Source organism: Pararge aegeria, chromosome 27, assembly GCF_905163445.1.
Source record: "Pararge aegeria chromosome 27, ilParAegt1.1, whole genome shotgun sequence".
Classification (NCBI taxonomy): Eukaryota; Metazoa; Arthropoda; class Insecta; order Lepidoptera; family Nymphalidae; genus Pararge; species Pararge aegeria.
The window spans coordinates 7,925,177-7,941,914 of NC_053206.1; the positions used below are offsets into that span (position 1 = coordinate 7,925,177).

The following is a 16,738-nucleotide window of genomic DNA, read 5'->3' on the forward strand; positions in this document are numbered from 1 at the left end:
ATGTAAATATGTCTCAATTATCCTAAGTAATTCATTAAGTGAAACAGAATGGAACGCTTCTTAAAATTTAACGGTGTCGGTGAAGTAGAACTTCTTGTGACAGAGTTCGACCGGGAAGTACTACTTCCTTGTTTGCTCCTGCCGCTAAGCAGCATTGAAAGGGCTGAGAGTAACATAGTCTACTTTTTATCCCTGGAAAAGAAACGTTTCCCAAGGACTTGTAACAGAAAAGCTCGTACCTAATATTTTAAAAAAAATTGTTTTACGAAAAAAAAAAAATGTTATAAAGCAGCTCTCTACAATTCTTATTTAATAATGTAAGCATGTCTCAATTATTCAAAGTAATTAATGTAAACCGAATGGAACGCTTCTTAAAATTTAACGGTTTCGGAGAAGTAGAACTTCTTGGGACAGAATTCGACCGAGAAGTACTACTTCCGTGTTTATTTCTGCCGCTAAGCAGCATTGGAAGGACTGAGAGTAACATAGGCTCCTTTTTATCCCTGGAAAAGAAATATTTCCCCAGTACTTTGTAACAGTACAGCTCGTACCGAATATTACAAAAAAAAAAAAAAAATTACAAAAAAAAAAATACTTTAAAGCAGCTCTCTACAAATCTTATTTTTTTTTTTTTATTTCTCTATTTATTCGGTACTTTTCTTAACAATAACAATGTCAGCCCCATCGTTCCGTTTACGAAAGTTAATACTTCCTACTTCTCTTATCTTAGCTTAAAATCTATTAGCATTCTGGTTACCTCTGAAAAATCTTATTTAATAATGTAAATACGAGTATGTCTCAATTATTCAAAGTAATTCATTAAGTGAAACAGAATGGAACGCTTCTTAAAATTATAAAAATTTCGTCGTGGTTGCCGGTGTAGTTACAGTGACATGAGACTTAACACCTAAAAATAAATATTTCCCTGGATAGAAATGCCTTAAGAATAACTAATAATTCAAGTATAAAATAGAAAACCCTAGCGCCAGAAGTGTTGGAGTTACCATAAAACTCGCCTTCAAACAAAAAATATTAGTTTTTTTACTAAGATTATCGTGGCTAATCAACATTTCTTAAATATAGTTCAAGGGGTACATACCACGATAATATTTTGGATTTGTCTGCGTAGGGACGAGATGTCAAGATGGATGTCGCGGGCAGAATCTGCAACTTTTTTTTTTTTTTTTTTTGTTATCAAAGATAGGCCAGCGCTTGACGACAATCATGCCCGTTAGAAAGCAATGATGAGGTCTAGGTTGGAGAACGCTTGCCTGGAAAAAGCCTATTCACTCTAGCCTTGAAGGTACTCAAATTATACGTGGCAGGAAACACAGTTGCCGGGAGGGCGTTCCACATCTTAGCGGCGCGTATCAAAAACGTGGATAAAAAAATAACTGGATCGAAATATCGACAAACCCAAAATATTATCGTGGCATGTACCCGTTGAACAGTGGCGCGCTTAGAGGGTATACACAGGGATTGCAGATTATATAAAATGAAAAAAAACTCCAGTACGAGTTAAAAAAAAGCCTACCATGAAGTATTTGTAACTCGTGCTGGAGTTTTTCTTAATTTTGTATCATCTGCATACCCTGTGCCCTCTATGCACGCTGCTGCCGTTGAACTATATTACAAAAAAATTGGTTGTCTGTAAAGTCGGCTTACTGACGATAGTTGAACGTGACAACGTCGTAAGAAAATACTGATGGAATGGTTGTTGCATTTTTCAAAAGAAAATTTTAATTTTATTTGTTTGATAGATATTATCGTTGCTATAAACAATTGACACCACATTCACTTTTCACTGCACTTCATCCTTGCCGAAAACATGTAAATGTATTATTGTATAGAAGCTGTCCACGCGGACGCATCGCTGACTCAAGTAGGAGAGAGACAGATGTCGAACGCGGAGGCCGACTGTGCCTCTTTGTCGCTCGTTCCGTGCTCTCGCTTGCTCTTCTTCACACTTCTTCTCGCAGCCTTGAATGGAACGCCTCAGGGCGAGGTAACGCCGCGGTTTGTCATGTTTTTTCGTGCGTGCAGCCGGCTCCATCGAATTATAAGACGTTGGCACGTCAAAAAAACCTCAAAAACAATGACTTAATATGTTAGGTTACTTTAAATGTTAAGTAGCGTTACAGTATTGAACGAAGTAATTGTACTTATATTTTATTTGTTTGTTTTATTATGACTAATTGTATTATTATTGCTCAAAAAATAAACATTAAAGAATTATTTTATTAATATGTTGTTTTCTTTAAATGTTAAGCAGCGTTACAGTATTGAACGTAATAATTGTGTACTTATATTTTATTTCTTTGTTTAATTATATTATAATTGCTCAATAAATAAACATTAAAGAATTATTTTATTAATATGTTGTTTTAATGGTTTAGAATAAATAAATATCAAAATTCAATGTATTTCAAGTAGGCCACTTTTGAAACGTCAAGACAGTCTGTAGTGACTCTACCACTGGTTCGGAAGGCAGATTCTACCGAGAAGAAGCCAGCAAGAAACTCAGCAGTTGCTCTTTTCAAACATCAACTATTTGTATTACATTTTAACATTCATTTTTATATCTTGTGAGAGATGAAAGCGGAGCCGGAGGCTTCCAAGCAACCTTGTCATTAAGAAATTTATCAATTGTAAAGTAACTTCGCTGTAATAAATGTGTTTTAACACATTCTTTAAACTTATGCAATGGTAGGTCCAAAATTACCAGGAGTCATATTATAAAAGCGTATACTCCAATCAAGACTTTGCATCCCGGAAAAGCACGGGGGTGCAGTTTCCGCATGTTTATTATTATTTTGCAAATGAATTGAATGTTGGAGATACATTTTGCAACTGGGCAAATAAACTATTCTATTGCTCTAAAAACTTAAACGCACGCGGAACAAACAAAATTCAAAATCAAAAATGTTTTATTCATGTACACCTTATCACTGGCACTTATGAAGCGTTCATACGTTTAACATGTTACACTTATGTTAGGTGATTGTGATAACTTTATTATAAAGCTACGAGGGTTCCAAACGCGCCCTGGTCTAAGAAGAGCCCACAACAAACTTAGCCAGTCGTGAACAACAGCTAGAACCTAATTTAAACAAACTGACATCCCTTCACATTTACAATATAGAATATACCCACATTATATCAATAGATTTCACCAAAAAAATAAATAAATAAATAAATATAAATATACTACGACAATACACACATCGCCATCTAGCCCCAAAGTAAGCGCAGCTTGTGCTATGGGTACTAAGAGGACTTACGAATTATTTTTATGAATAATATACATAAATACTTATAATATACAGATAAACACCCAGGCACTGAAAAACATTCATGTTCATCACTCAAACATTTCCAGTTGTGGGAATCGAACCCACTACCATACTCAGAAAGCAGGGTCGCTGCCAGCTACGCTAGTCGGCCGTCAAAATGGAATATATTTAATAAATAAAAATAAAATAAAAAATACAACGAAAGTACACACATCGCCATCTAGTCCGCAAAGTAAGCGTAGTTTCTGTTATGGGAATTATGATAACTTTTTTTTTTTTTTTTTTTTTTTATTTATTTATCAAATAAAGCAATTACAATAAAATGGTTAGTATAAAAACACCGAAAAAACCGCAGAGGTTTGTCCTCGGTGCCTATCTGCAACGATTACCTAAGGTGTTAATTAGAAGAATAAAACCAGCTGTGGGAAAAACATACTGCTACATTGTAGAACGATAGGAACCAAGTAAGACTGTCAATTTTAATTTTTAATAGTAGTAAGTACCAAAATAATACATATAAACTATACGAGATACAAAAGAGTCAGCCAACTAACTTCGCTAAAAAGTATTCTTTGAGTTTACGCTTAATGTTTTTAATATTTACATTTTGGATCAACGTTGAAGGTAGTTCGTTCATGAATCGCGGAACCAAAAAGGCGGTCGTACGCTCACCGTATGTATTGACTACCGTATGTGTTAACTGATGAATAGTGTATGAATAAAATACATATAAACTCCCAGACACTGAAAAACATTCGTGTTCATCACACAAACAAACATCTCATGCCAGTTGTGGGACGGCCTTGGACTCAGAAACTAGGGTCGCTGCCCACTGCGCCAATCGGCCGTTAAATTTGCTCGAAATAAATTCGGCCGATAAAAAACGCTTGAATTTATTTGATACCAAAATGCTTTTAAACAAAACTCGTAAAGTTGTGAAATGTAAATCAGTTTGCTGATATAATAATATAAAAATATGTTTTTATATTGTTTATTTATGTTTGGTAAGCAGATTTTCTTGTTTGAGATATATAATAGAGTAGGTAGCTAATGCATATTTTTAACGGCGTTTGAATTCAGTTGGTTTAATTGTTTTTTTTTTTTATTTTTCTTCAGGTTTCTCAGCAGCAGAATTTCTACGTCCATATGATGCTATTAATAACAATAAAAAAGATTTAATGAATATAATAAAGTCTTTGAAAAGTTTTAATGAAAATTGGAATATTAATAAAAAAGTATCCAAGAAAGTGATCACAAATGGTAATAGTTTTGTTTTTTTAACTAAGCATGTCATGCCAAAGTCAAAGTCAAAGTCAAAAATATCTTTATTCAAGTAGGCCCACTGGTGGCACTTTTGATGCGTACATAAGAACCACACGGTAGTGAGATGATGGCGATAACCACATTCGTAAACTTAAAAGTAAAGCTACGAGGGTTCCATACGAGGTGCCCATACCCGACGGTATGAAAAACTGTTGAATTCTCCATTTTTATCGATTCTCCGTTAGTCATTATATTTTTATCAATTCTCCTCCAAAATAAATTACACACACCTGGTTTTGTTAGCATTTAAAAGTAAGTTATTGACAATAAACCAGTGAGACACAAGCGACATAGCACTGTTTACATCGTCAGTCTCATCGTCGTCAACTTCTAACCTTCTTAAAAATGAATTATATATCATCTGCAGACAGTACCACGTCACAAGTTTTACTGACATAGTCAGGTAGACACCAAACCATTTGTATACACTAAAAATAGAAAGAGACCCAAAATTGAGCCCTGTTGCAACCATATAGAGACTTTGTGACTTTTATGCAAACCCTTTGGTTTCTATCACTGAGATTTTTTTTGTGTTTATTCTACTGGAAGTTAGCCCTTGACTGCAATCTCACCTGGTGGTAAGTGATTGCAGTCAAGGGCTAACTTTGTCAAGATACTCCGAGCATAGCCCTCTCCGTCACCCTAAGTGACTGTGTTCCAAAACTACGTTTCGGAACCACAAGTCATCAATACGCACCAAAACTTTGGTTCTGGCACCGAAGTATCTTATTTAATACACTGTTTGTTTTTTTTTACTTAGATGTCAAAGAAGAACTAAGCGATGTAGTTAGGAGTGTAAGAAAGAGCAAAAACTTCAGGAACTTCTATGGCTATTAAAAAAAAACTACGATGCTCAAGAACAATATAACTTGATTCATAACCCCGTTCACTCCGGTGCTAGAGTTTATTTCATAAGGAACCCTGATGCCATTGATGAGTACAAGAAGCATTTGGAACAGAAGAAAACGTATGTATTAACGAATGCTTGTAAGCAACACTTGAATTTCGAACCGTCTCGTTATTTTTCGACCAACCAAGTAAATCTAACTCGTTAGCTCTCGTAGCAACCAAGTGGCTCCGACTTTCAGCTCTCGTAGCGACGTGACACCGACTCGCTAACTTTTATAGCGATCAAATTACTCAGATTCGGTGACCACGACCTCCGAAGTGTTACTCTGTTAATAGGCAATGGTTTTCTACAAATTATTAACTGCCTATATATAAAAAGCTGTCGTGGCTACCACATAGCACCGAATGTAATTGATAATATTACCTCAGACTCGTTAGCTCTCTTAGCGAACACAGGATTCCAACTCGTTAGCTCTCGTAGCGACCGCGAGATCCCGACTCGTTAGCTCTCGTAGCGACAACGTAGAACCGACTAGTTCGTGAAAAAATTTGCTCAGACTCGTTCACTCTCGTAGCGACCACGAGCGTACCAGGTGACTTCTAATTTTACTTCAAGATTGTTATTCGGTGAGAAGGGTAGAAGACAAATATTACAAACTCAAAGTCAAGTCAAATATTTCTTTATTATAGGCACATAGATGGCACTTTTGATGCGTTGATGATAAACAAAATGTAAACATAGCAGTGAGTAGTGATGGCGATAACTACATTCGTAAACTTAAAACTAAAGCTACGAGGGTTCCAAACGTGCCCTGGTCTAAGAAGAAGGGCGCAACAAACTTAGTCGGTTGTTATTTTTGTTATCACCATCTCACATTGACATTTGAAAATATTTAAGAAGCAACTTGGTTAGAGCAATTGTTCACACCAAAGCTTTTTAATCGTTTACTAATAGTTTTATTTTATTTAAAAACTCCTTTTTATCTTAAGGAGAAGTTTACTTTTCTGGGAGTGCAATCTGATTTAAGTCTGTGTCGCGCGCTGACTCTGACTATGCCTTTTCATAGAACTAAGTTCTATGAGCACTCGTTTACAGTGCAGGCCATAGCGCCGTGGAATGCGCTCCAAATAGACATAAGGCAGTCTAAGTCACTTTGTATTTTTAAAAAAGCTGTCAAAAACCACTATAGTTTGCATTGAAGACGACTTGTAATAGTATTTACTGTTGTTAATGTATTTATGATATGTTATAGTATATATTAGTTTATTATTATTTTTTATTTTTTAATATTTAATGTATTATGTATTATTTTATTTGTGTAATCTAGTTTAAGTATTAGTATGTAGTTATTAGTATGTATTTTTTTTTAATAAGCACAACCTGCAGTATGTTATCCTTTTGTTTTCCTTATCCTAAGGTTGCCTGGAAGAGATCGCTACAAAGCGATAAGGCCGCCTTTTGTATACTTCTTCTGTCTGTGTTTTCTTTTATTCTTCTTCTGTATTTTTATTTGTGTACAAATAAAGAGTATAAATAAATAAATAAATAAATTAGTAAGGAAACCATAGTAACGTTGTTAAAGCTTCTTACCATTTATATGCAAGCTATCGCTATTCCAAATTTCGCTATTGAAGAAAAAAAATAAACAAACTCACCATTTCGCATTTACGAGTAATATTACTTGAAAAGTTCTAAGCATAAGAAATTTTTGAGATAAAAAAGGCTGTTTTCTTTATTTATACCTGCTACAGAAAAGAACTGTGCTATCGATATATCTACAAACTTAGACCACGCGAATCCCATCGTAGCAAATTTGAAGAAATGTGTATACTTACAGTAGCTTCGTAATATATTTATTATATATGATCTTTAATTGTAAATATAAACAAAAAGTCGATATAAACAATCGACTCACATACGGACATAAATTAGTGATATCTGCATATAGTCTGAGAAAAGTACAGAAATCCTTTGTGGGAATGGGTATAAACTTTTATAACGTAATACCGAAGTTAATATTAGATTAACCTTTACCTAAGTTTAAAAAATATATTAAAACACATTTAATCAATCACGGTTACTACACAATTGATGAATTCCTTAACGAGGCTGCTTGGAAGCAGGCCACTCCTCTCGTCTCTCAGAAGATAGAAAAATTAAAGTTAAAAAGTAAAATATAAATTGGTGATGTTGGAAAAGAGCAACTGCTGAGTTTCTTGCCGGCTTCATCTCGGTAGTATCTGCCTTCCGAACCGGTGGTAGAGTCACTACAAGCACTGACTTGACGTTTCAAAAGTGCTTGTAAACTAGACCTACTTGAAATAATTGAATTATGAATTTTATTTTATTTCCACAGTCGAACATCGAGACAGCAGAACCTCAAAAAGAAAATTCAGGAATTCAGAAGAAAAGAAAATTCAGGAATTATGTTCCGAATACCCGAAGGTTATCTGTTATTTATAAACTACTAGCGTACCCAGCCCGCTTCGCCAGGCTAGATTTTGCATTTTATTTAAACAATAAACTTACATCATTTAATTTTTTATTTAAGTCTCATAATATATTAAATCATTTATTTCGCTCCGTATTCATTCTCTTCTCAAACGGCTGAAGATCATTATCTACACCCATGTACACCCAACAATAGAATATCAACATAGTAAATAAAAGCTGTATTTGACAGTTTGACAGTTCAAAAATAGGAGTGCTCCGATCGTCACCAAACTTTACAGGATTACTCGCCAGGTCAATCCGGAGATTCCCTGAAAGTTCCATTGGAATCGGTCCAGCCGTTTCGGAGCCTATACGGAACATACCCACACACTTTCTCTTTTATATATATAAGATAGATACGAGATAGATTATACTTATTTATAGTAGTAGACTTTTGTTTCAAAGGTCGTCCGGAGAAGTAACGCTGTGCTTATTTCTGCCGTCCAGTAGCATCGCTGTTCCGGTGTTTAGCGCGTGGTTGCCGGTGTAGTTACAGCCGCATGTGGCTTAACACCTACGCCTCAGGTTGATGGACACAGGGCGTATTATGAAACAAGGACCAAACAGATCGTCGGCAATGTACCCTCTACGCACGTTTCGCTCCGAAACCGGAGCATCCTCAGGAAATGTTGGCTTTAAATACTGCGGCTTATCATCATCATCATCATATCAACCCATCACCGGCCCACTACAGAGTCCCTACAGGGCCCGGTCTCCTCCCACAATGAGAAGGGGTTAAGGCCATAGCGCGGATTGCAAGAAAGAAAAATAGTCTTTATTATCACACATCTCTTATCAAAATTAAGCTTAATTTGCTATACTCCGCGAAAAGCAGGAGAATCTGTGTGGTGTAATTTATAATTTCGAAACCTGCGTAGAGGGTGTATTGCCGAGGATCTGTTTGGTGTGGAGTATAAGGATTGAAGAAATTATAAATTACACCACACAGATTCTCCTGCTTTTCGCGGAGTATAGCAAATTAAGCTTAATTTTCATAATATATCATGGATTTTCGCAAAGTAACGCCTGCTTCTATACAATATCACACATCTCTGTAAAATGTTACATCAAATTGTTCAAAAAAAAATGTGTGGCAAAAATCGCAGGAAATTGGGGTCACTCCACACACCTTTGATTACATTATGTAGAACTCTCAGGCATGCAGGTTTCCTCACGATGTTTTCCCTCACCGTTGGAGCAAGTGATATTTTAATTACTTAAAACGCACATACTAACTCGGTCCCCCGAAAGTGAAGTCGTGCTCCTACCCACTATGCTATCAAAATTCAAAATTCAAAATTCATTTATTTCAAGTAGGCCTAACATAAGCACTTTTGAAACGTCAAGTCTGTCTGTGTGTAGTAACTCTACCACCGGTGCGGAAGGCAGATTCTACCGAGAAGAAGCCGGCAAGAAACTCAGCAGTTGCTCTTTTCCAACATTAACAATTTACATTTTACATTTCAAAATTCATTTTTCTATCTTGTGAGAGATGAAAGCGGAGCCGGATGCTTCCAAGCAACCTTGTCATTAAGAAATTCATCAATTGTACCTCGCTGTAATAAATGTGTTTTAACACATTCTTTAAACTTATGCATTGGTAGGTCCAAAATTAACTTATATCGACAGTTCTATGGGTTATGCCTACCTAAAATGACTTTTCGGAGTAATGTGCGTTTTTAATTTAAGCATTTAAAATATCTCTTGCAAAAGAAACCTGCATGAATGAAAACCATAACGTTCTCAAAGATGGGAGAAGTCTACTGAACTTGGTCAGCGTGGTGGGAGGAGGCCTACACTGTTGTGGACCCGGTAATGAATTGATGATAATGATAAAAAAACTGGCTTAGGATGACTTAGGTTGACTTGCAGACAAAGAGTTCCGTACCATAGTGCAATGTGACACACAAAATACAATTAAAAATATTTAGCTCAAGCAAAAAACACAAAAAAACTATACAGCTTTTGTATACGTAGATACATAATCAATTATTCCTATTACAGATACTTGAAATGTTTTTCGGGGTGTCCTACGATACCTCAACTCTTTAAGCTCTATATTGTTTCAGAAACTGACGAAGAACCTCTGACTGAAGGAAAACTACCCGTGGAATCTATGGAAATACATAATGAGAAGGCACATCAAAACGTGCGAGCCAATAATGATTTTAGACATGAAAAATCTGATTTCGATACAAATAATGATAGCGGGCGTGAACGAAAACGGGATTCAAATATCCTAAGTAAATATCATAATATTGATAGCATTAAACCTGAGACGAAAGCAGATACTTACAACTACGAAAATAATGATCTTGCTAAAACTAATAATAAATTTGATAATAAGTGGGATAAAACAAAAAATAACGAGCAATTTTACAAATCGGATAAACTTAATAAGCTATCTACAAATGAGTATTATATAAAGAAAATCGTTGATGATAAACCCAGGTTTACACCTGAAAATAAACCTAGTTATAGGAATCCGCAACGCGAATTAAGACAAAGGAATGATTTATCTCCATATATGCGTACATCAATCCCTTATATCAGTAAGAAGGGTATTTATGAGGATGACTAAAATTCTATTAAATGAGGATGAAATAAAATATTTTTTAATTATTTTGCTGTTTATTTTAACCTACTTCCAGCAGGGCAGGAGACAAAAATTGTATCCCCTGCCAGGGGACATATTATAAGTTTACCTCCGTTTTTTTTACACATATATTATTTGGATATTATTTCCACTTGTGCGCCAATGAAGAGTTTGCCCGTTATCGGCACGCTGGGCAGACGGATTGGTGATCGCAAAGTATGAGGCCAAACTGCTGTTAGAAAACTTGGTTTTTATTATTAGGTAAAGCTTAACAAGGTACGGTGGTATATCACGCCGGGACATCTTCTTACTCTTTACCAGCCTCAAATCCGAACCAGCATGGAATACTGTAGTTAACTGTGGGATGGCACTGCCAACCAGACTCAAAAAAAAAATTAAAATTAATTTATTTCAAGTAGGCATTATTTATAGCACTTTTGAAACGTCAAGTCAGTCTGTTTGTGGTGACTCTACCACCAGTTCGGAAGGCAGATTCCACTGAGAAGAGCCGGCAAGAAACTCAGCAGATTGCTCTTTTCCAATATAATTTTATAGATTAACAATTTTTAGATTTTTCTGTTTTGTGAGAGAGGAGAGCGGAGTGGCCTGCTTCCAAGCAGTCTAGTCGTTAAGGAATTCATCAATCGTGTAGTAACCACGATTGGTTAAATGTGTTTTAATATATTTTTTAAACTTAGGTAAAGGTAGATCTAATATTACCTTCGGTATCATGTTATAAAAGCATATACCCATCCCCACAAAGGATTTCTGATTGGAGCCTTACACTCGGTGGTTCGTCACGCCGGAAGAATCATCGGTAACGAATCCCGCACTCCGGTGAAACAACACAGCTTCCAGCACCGACGTAATGTCGCTTGCCTGGTGTTTTTTTACAGTATATACTTTGGCGAGTGGGTTCAGGAACTTTATAAACTTGTTCCTCATAAATATATATCATATATATCTATTATAGTATATATAAATTTATATCGGTACTAGCTGTTGCCGGCGACTTCGTCTGCGTTTGATTTTGTTTTTTGATGTGGCATTAAATTTGTTGTAATTCTAAAAAAAATTAAAGTATTCAGTATCGCTAAACCTTAAATGAGGGGTTTGCTGCTGTCCGCTGAGGAGTTCTGTCCTCTATCTCCAACCACAGTTTAGGCAAAATTAATCACATATTATAACCTCTTTAGTACAAAAATAATTATTTAAATGGGTTATAATTTGTCGGAGTTATGGTGTAAAATCGTCAAACACTCATCTTCTCTCCCGAAGGAACCGAGCTTAATGTCGGCATAAAAAGTATCCTATATTACTTCTAACACTTCCAAAAATATATTGTGTACAAGATGTGGTTCGGTTTAGTAGTTTTTGCGTGAATGCGTAACAAACAAACTTACTTTCACATTTATAATATTAGTAGGGATTTGTGTAGTTAATATGTAAATGTAGTATGTATGTTCATGTAAGTTTTTATTTTTTTTGTAACATACTTTATGCACCATCCACTTTCCACTTTTTTATCGGCTTCGTACGCTCAGGTTGGCTTTAAAAGATCACTTTTCGTGATAAGGCCTTTGCACCCTAGCACTAAGTACTATTACTGTTTCTTCTTGTAATCTTTGTATTTTTCCTATTGTGTTGTGTTGCAATAAAGTTTTTCTATTCTAATCTATTCATTTCCTCCGGCACCATTCTACCACAGAACAGCGAGACGCCGTGAAGACGGCATCCTTATGTGGTTGACACACATCCAAAACGCACAAAGCGTCTTCATCTAAGTTTTCTGATACGCTAAAATTTGGAACTCTCAGTGTTTACTTATACATACAACTTGAATGCCTTCAAGGCAAGAGTGAATAGGCATTTTCTAGGCAAGCGCGCCCCAACTTACACCGCATCATAACACATCAGCAGTGGCGTGCACTTCATACATGCACAAAAGCACTGCATACCCTAAAATTGATATTATAACTCGTATAGGAGGAGATTTTTGCAGTTTTATGCAATTTTCCTGCTGTAAAAAATTGGTTGTCTGTAAAGTCGGCTTACTGAAGATAGTCGAACGTGACGTCGTAAGAAAATACTGATGGAATGGTTGTTGCATTTTTTAAAAGAAAAATTTAATTTTATTTGTTTGATAGATATTATCGTTGCTATAAACAATTGACACCACATTCACTTATCACTGCACTTCATCCTTGCCGAAAACATGTAAATGTATTATTGCATAGAAGCTGTCCACGCGGACGCATCGCTCACTCAAGTAGGAGAGAGACAGATGTCGAACGCGGAGGCCGACTGTGCCTCTTTGTCGCTCGTTCCGCGCTCTCGCTTGCACTTCAAGCCTTGAATGGAATGCCTCAGAGCGAGGTAACGACGCATACGTCATTATTTTTTATACTTTTTTATATTCTTTACACGCATAGTTTTTTCGTGCGTGCAGCCGGCTCCATCGAATTATCCGTCACGTCAAAAAACCACACTCGCGCTAAGAGTACCACAAGGTACGGTTTGCGTCATGGATTTGTAAAATGCCCAGTTTTATTACTATTTTAATACCCACTGTAGTTTTACGACTATTTTTTTTTTTCATAAACATAATATTTCATGATCTATTCCAGTTACAGTTCGAAACGAATATGCTGAGATATAAATACGATTTTATTTGCCCTTTAACTGTTTTATTTGGTGAGTTAACAGATAGTTCAATTTAATGGCCACCGCTGGACTCCAATTCACAAGCGATAATATATCGCTCCATGTAGAGTTTAATATTTTATTACTATATTTAGACGGCTGATTGGCGCAGTGGGCCTGCCCTGCTTTCTGACTGCAAGGCCGTGGGTTCGATTCCCACGACTGGAAAATGTTTGTGTGATGAACATGAATGTTTGTCAGTGTCTGGGTGTTTAAATTATAAGTATTTATGTATATATTATTCATAAAAATATTTATCAGTCATCTTAGTACCCATAACACAAGCTACGCTTATTTTGGGACTAAATGGCAGTGTGTGTATTGTCGTAGTATATTTATTTATTTATATTTATTCTATCATTTATTAATTTTAATTTTTTTTAATTCTTAACAATGCTTACAAATATTAAAAAAAACACTATTAAAAATTTATAAAAAAAAAAACACCCTCCGCTTGCGGGGCTTTTGAATGCCCAAGCAACCGGCGGTCAGGGCTCCAGAGTGAGGAACCTCCTCACAATACGCGCCATTTCAAGGACTACTGCCTTCTGTATCCGACCCTTGATCCAACAACCAAGCGAAAGCTTCTTAAGATGTTTGTCGAAGCTTTGAGAAGACCATTGACTGAAACGACGATCGGAACAATAACGGTCGACTCAACATTCCACATGGCGGTAATCTCGTGAGCAAGGTCCAAGTATTTAGATACTTTTTCCTTTTCAGCTTTCACCAGATTATCGTCATGTGGAATAGTTCCGAATGTCTACAATTATTGCACGGCGCACTGATCGATCGTATATTTATGTTATTGTTAAAAAAAGTTACCTAGTTCTCGTTTTTTACTCTAAGTTGATCAATAAAAAAAACGTACAATGACTTGTGTTCCAGCTCTCTCGGTTACACAATGCAGAAAATACGACTTGGAGCAAGAGGCACGCACGTTATACGGGGAGAGTCTGAAGACATTGATGCAGAGGTTCCGGAGAACTGCTGAGTATTTGGCAATACTCAACGATGAGGTAGGTACCTAGTTGAGCTTAGCTCACAGGCCTTGCCTCTCAGAGAGATGTCGACACACAAGAAATGGTCATTAATCAGTGACATCTGCATATCATCTGCAAAAGGTACAGAAGTCATTTGTGGGGTTGAGTATACGCTTTTATAATGATTCCTGAGGTAATTTTGGACCTACCAATGCATAAGTTTAAAGAATATGTTCAAACACATTTATTACAGCGAGGTTACTATACAATTGATGAATTTCTTATTGACAAGGTTGCTTGGAAGCATCCGGCTCCGCTTTCATCTCTCACAAGATAGAAAAATGATTGTTAAAATGTAAAATGTAAATTGTCGATATTGGAAAACAGCAACTGCTGAGTTTCTTGCCGGCTTCTTCTCGGTATAATCTGCCTTCCGAACCGGAGGTAGAGTCACTACAAACAGACAGACTTCACCTTTCAAAAGTGCTTATATTAGGCCTACTTGAAATAAATGAATTTTGAATTTTGTATTATATATTTGCTGAGGATGCTCCGGTTTCGGAGCAAAACGTGCGTAGAGGGCACATCGCCGAACGATCTGTTTGTTGTGGAGTATGAGGATTGGAGAAATTATAAATAACACCATACAGATTCTCCTGCTTTTCGCGGAGTACAGCAAATTAAGCTTAATTTTCTTAATACAGTGCAACCTTAATATAACGTACCTCAATATAACGACTTCCTCGATTTAACAAATTCTTCGTAATCCCCTTGAATTGTTCATAAGAGTCAATATAAAATATACCTTTACATTGCGAACATTCTTTGTGTACAACCTCTTTATAACGAATTTTCAACTATCAAGAAAAAGTATACATACCTCTAATTAACGAATTTTGCCAACCCAAAACCTTTATATAAAGTTTCCACCAATAATATTACTCGTAATCTTATAATGTGGTTCATGTCTCGACATGTTTCGACACGCTTTTGTTTGTACAATAATCATTGTTGTTTTGATGGAAAGTAATGTTAACACCTCTGCTCGTCACTATTGTTAAAGATTTAAGTTAAAATGGCTCGGAAACGTAAAAGTTCTTTTACCTCTTTATAACGAATTTTAGACCAATCTAAACTCAACATAACAAACCTCAGTTCAACGAATTACTTGATATTTCTTAACCCCCTAATATTTTCTTGTTCCCCTCCGATTTGTTATATCGAGGTTGCACTGTATACGGTTTTACAAATCCCGTGGGAACCTCCATGCCAAAAATCAAGTTGATTGGTGGCTCAGTTATAGCGTATAGGAAGGACAAATAAACGAACATTTTATTAGTGCTCAATGACTAATCACAGAGTTAAGAACATACAGAAGCCGTGTACACAACTAATATTGAAGTATCAAAAACCACTCCATTTTAGTAGTGTTTCTCGAACAGGTGATTAGACACTTCATAACATTTTGCAGTTGACAGTAATTATTGTACCTCTAATGTTTTAAACGTTTACCCTAAAATAGGGAAAAGTTTGTGAGCTAGCAACATTACGCGGGTGTGAAGAGTGACGTGCGCGGGGCGTTTTCACTGTTTTTGGACACAATGCACTGCAAACAATAATGGCTGAATCCTTACTTCTAATATTATAAAAGCGTAAGTTTGGTTAAGGATGGATGGATGTTTGTTACTCTTTCACGCAAAAACTACTGCACCTATTTGACTGAATTTGACGGTCGACTGGCGCAGTGGGTTGACGACCCTGTTTTATGAGTCCTAGGCCGTGGGTTCGATTCCCACAACTGGAAAATGTTTGTGCGATGAACATGATTGTTTTTCAGTGTATTTATCTAATTACAAGTATTTCGATGTTCTTTAAAATATTCAAGAACTAGGTATCTTAGTACCCATAACACAAACTACGCTCACTTTGGGGCTAGATGGCGATGTGTCATAGTAAAAAAAAATTTCGAATGCAGTTAGAACATACCCTGGCTTGACAAATAGGTGGCTTTTTATCCCGAGAAAATGTACGGTTCACGCAGGATTCATGAAAAACCAAAAACCGCGTACGAACCCACGGGCATCAGCTGATATACCAATTGACATTTTGGAGATGTCTCTTAAAAAGTTCAAAGTTTATATTAAACGTAAGCTCATAGAAAAGTCTTATTATAGTATAAAGGACTACGTAATCGATAAAAAAGCTTGGGTGTAAATTATTGCTCTAACCAGGTTGCTCTTCCAATAATTTTAAATGACATTGTGACAAAAAAAACACCCGGCTAAGTTTGTTGTGGGTTTCTTCTTAGACGGACGCGTTTGGAACCCTCGTAGCTTTAGTTTTAAGTTTACGAATGTGGTTATCGCCATCATCTCACTACCGTGTAATTCTTGTGTACGCATCAAAAGTGCCACCTATGGGCCTACTTGAATAAAGATATTTTCGACTTTGACTTTGTCTTAACATATTGAAATAGCAGCCTTGGCAGGTGGTCCAG

General features: G+C 36.2%; 1 protein-coding gene across 1 annotated transcript; it reads left to right on the forward strand.

The window, feature by feature from the left end:
- The first annotated feature begins 48 nt into the window (after positions 1 to 48).
- Positions 49 to 10,827, forward strand: LOC120635579. Its single transcript, XM_039906591.1, has 5 exons — positions 49 to 117; positions 5,435 to 5,583; positions 7,823 to 7,911; positions 10,029 to 10,202; positions 10,817 to 10,827. The coding sequence occupies exons 1-5, from the start codon at positions 49 to 51 to the stop codon at positions 10,825 to 10,827; spliced, it is 492 nt and encodes a 163-aa protein (XP_039762525.1).
- The last annotated feature ends 5,911 nt before the right edge of the window (positions 10,828 to 16,738 follow it).

Excerpts from the sequence above, each read along its gene's own strand:
- LOC120635579 (XM_039906591.1), top strand. The coding sequence starts at position 49 with ATGGAACGCTTCTTAAAATTTAACGGTGTCGGTGAAGTAGAACTTCTT. Across the intron at positions 118-5,434 it reads TGACAGAGTTCGACCGGGAA|GAACTTCTATGGCTATTAAA; the intron begins GTACTACTTCCT and ends CAAAAACTTCAG. Across the intron at positions 7,912-10,028 it reads TATGTTCCGAATACCCGAAG|AAACTGACGAAGAACCTCTG; the intron begins GTTATCTGTTAT and ends ATATTGTTTCAG.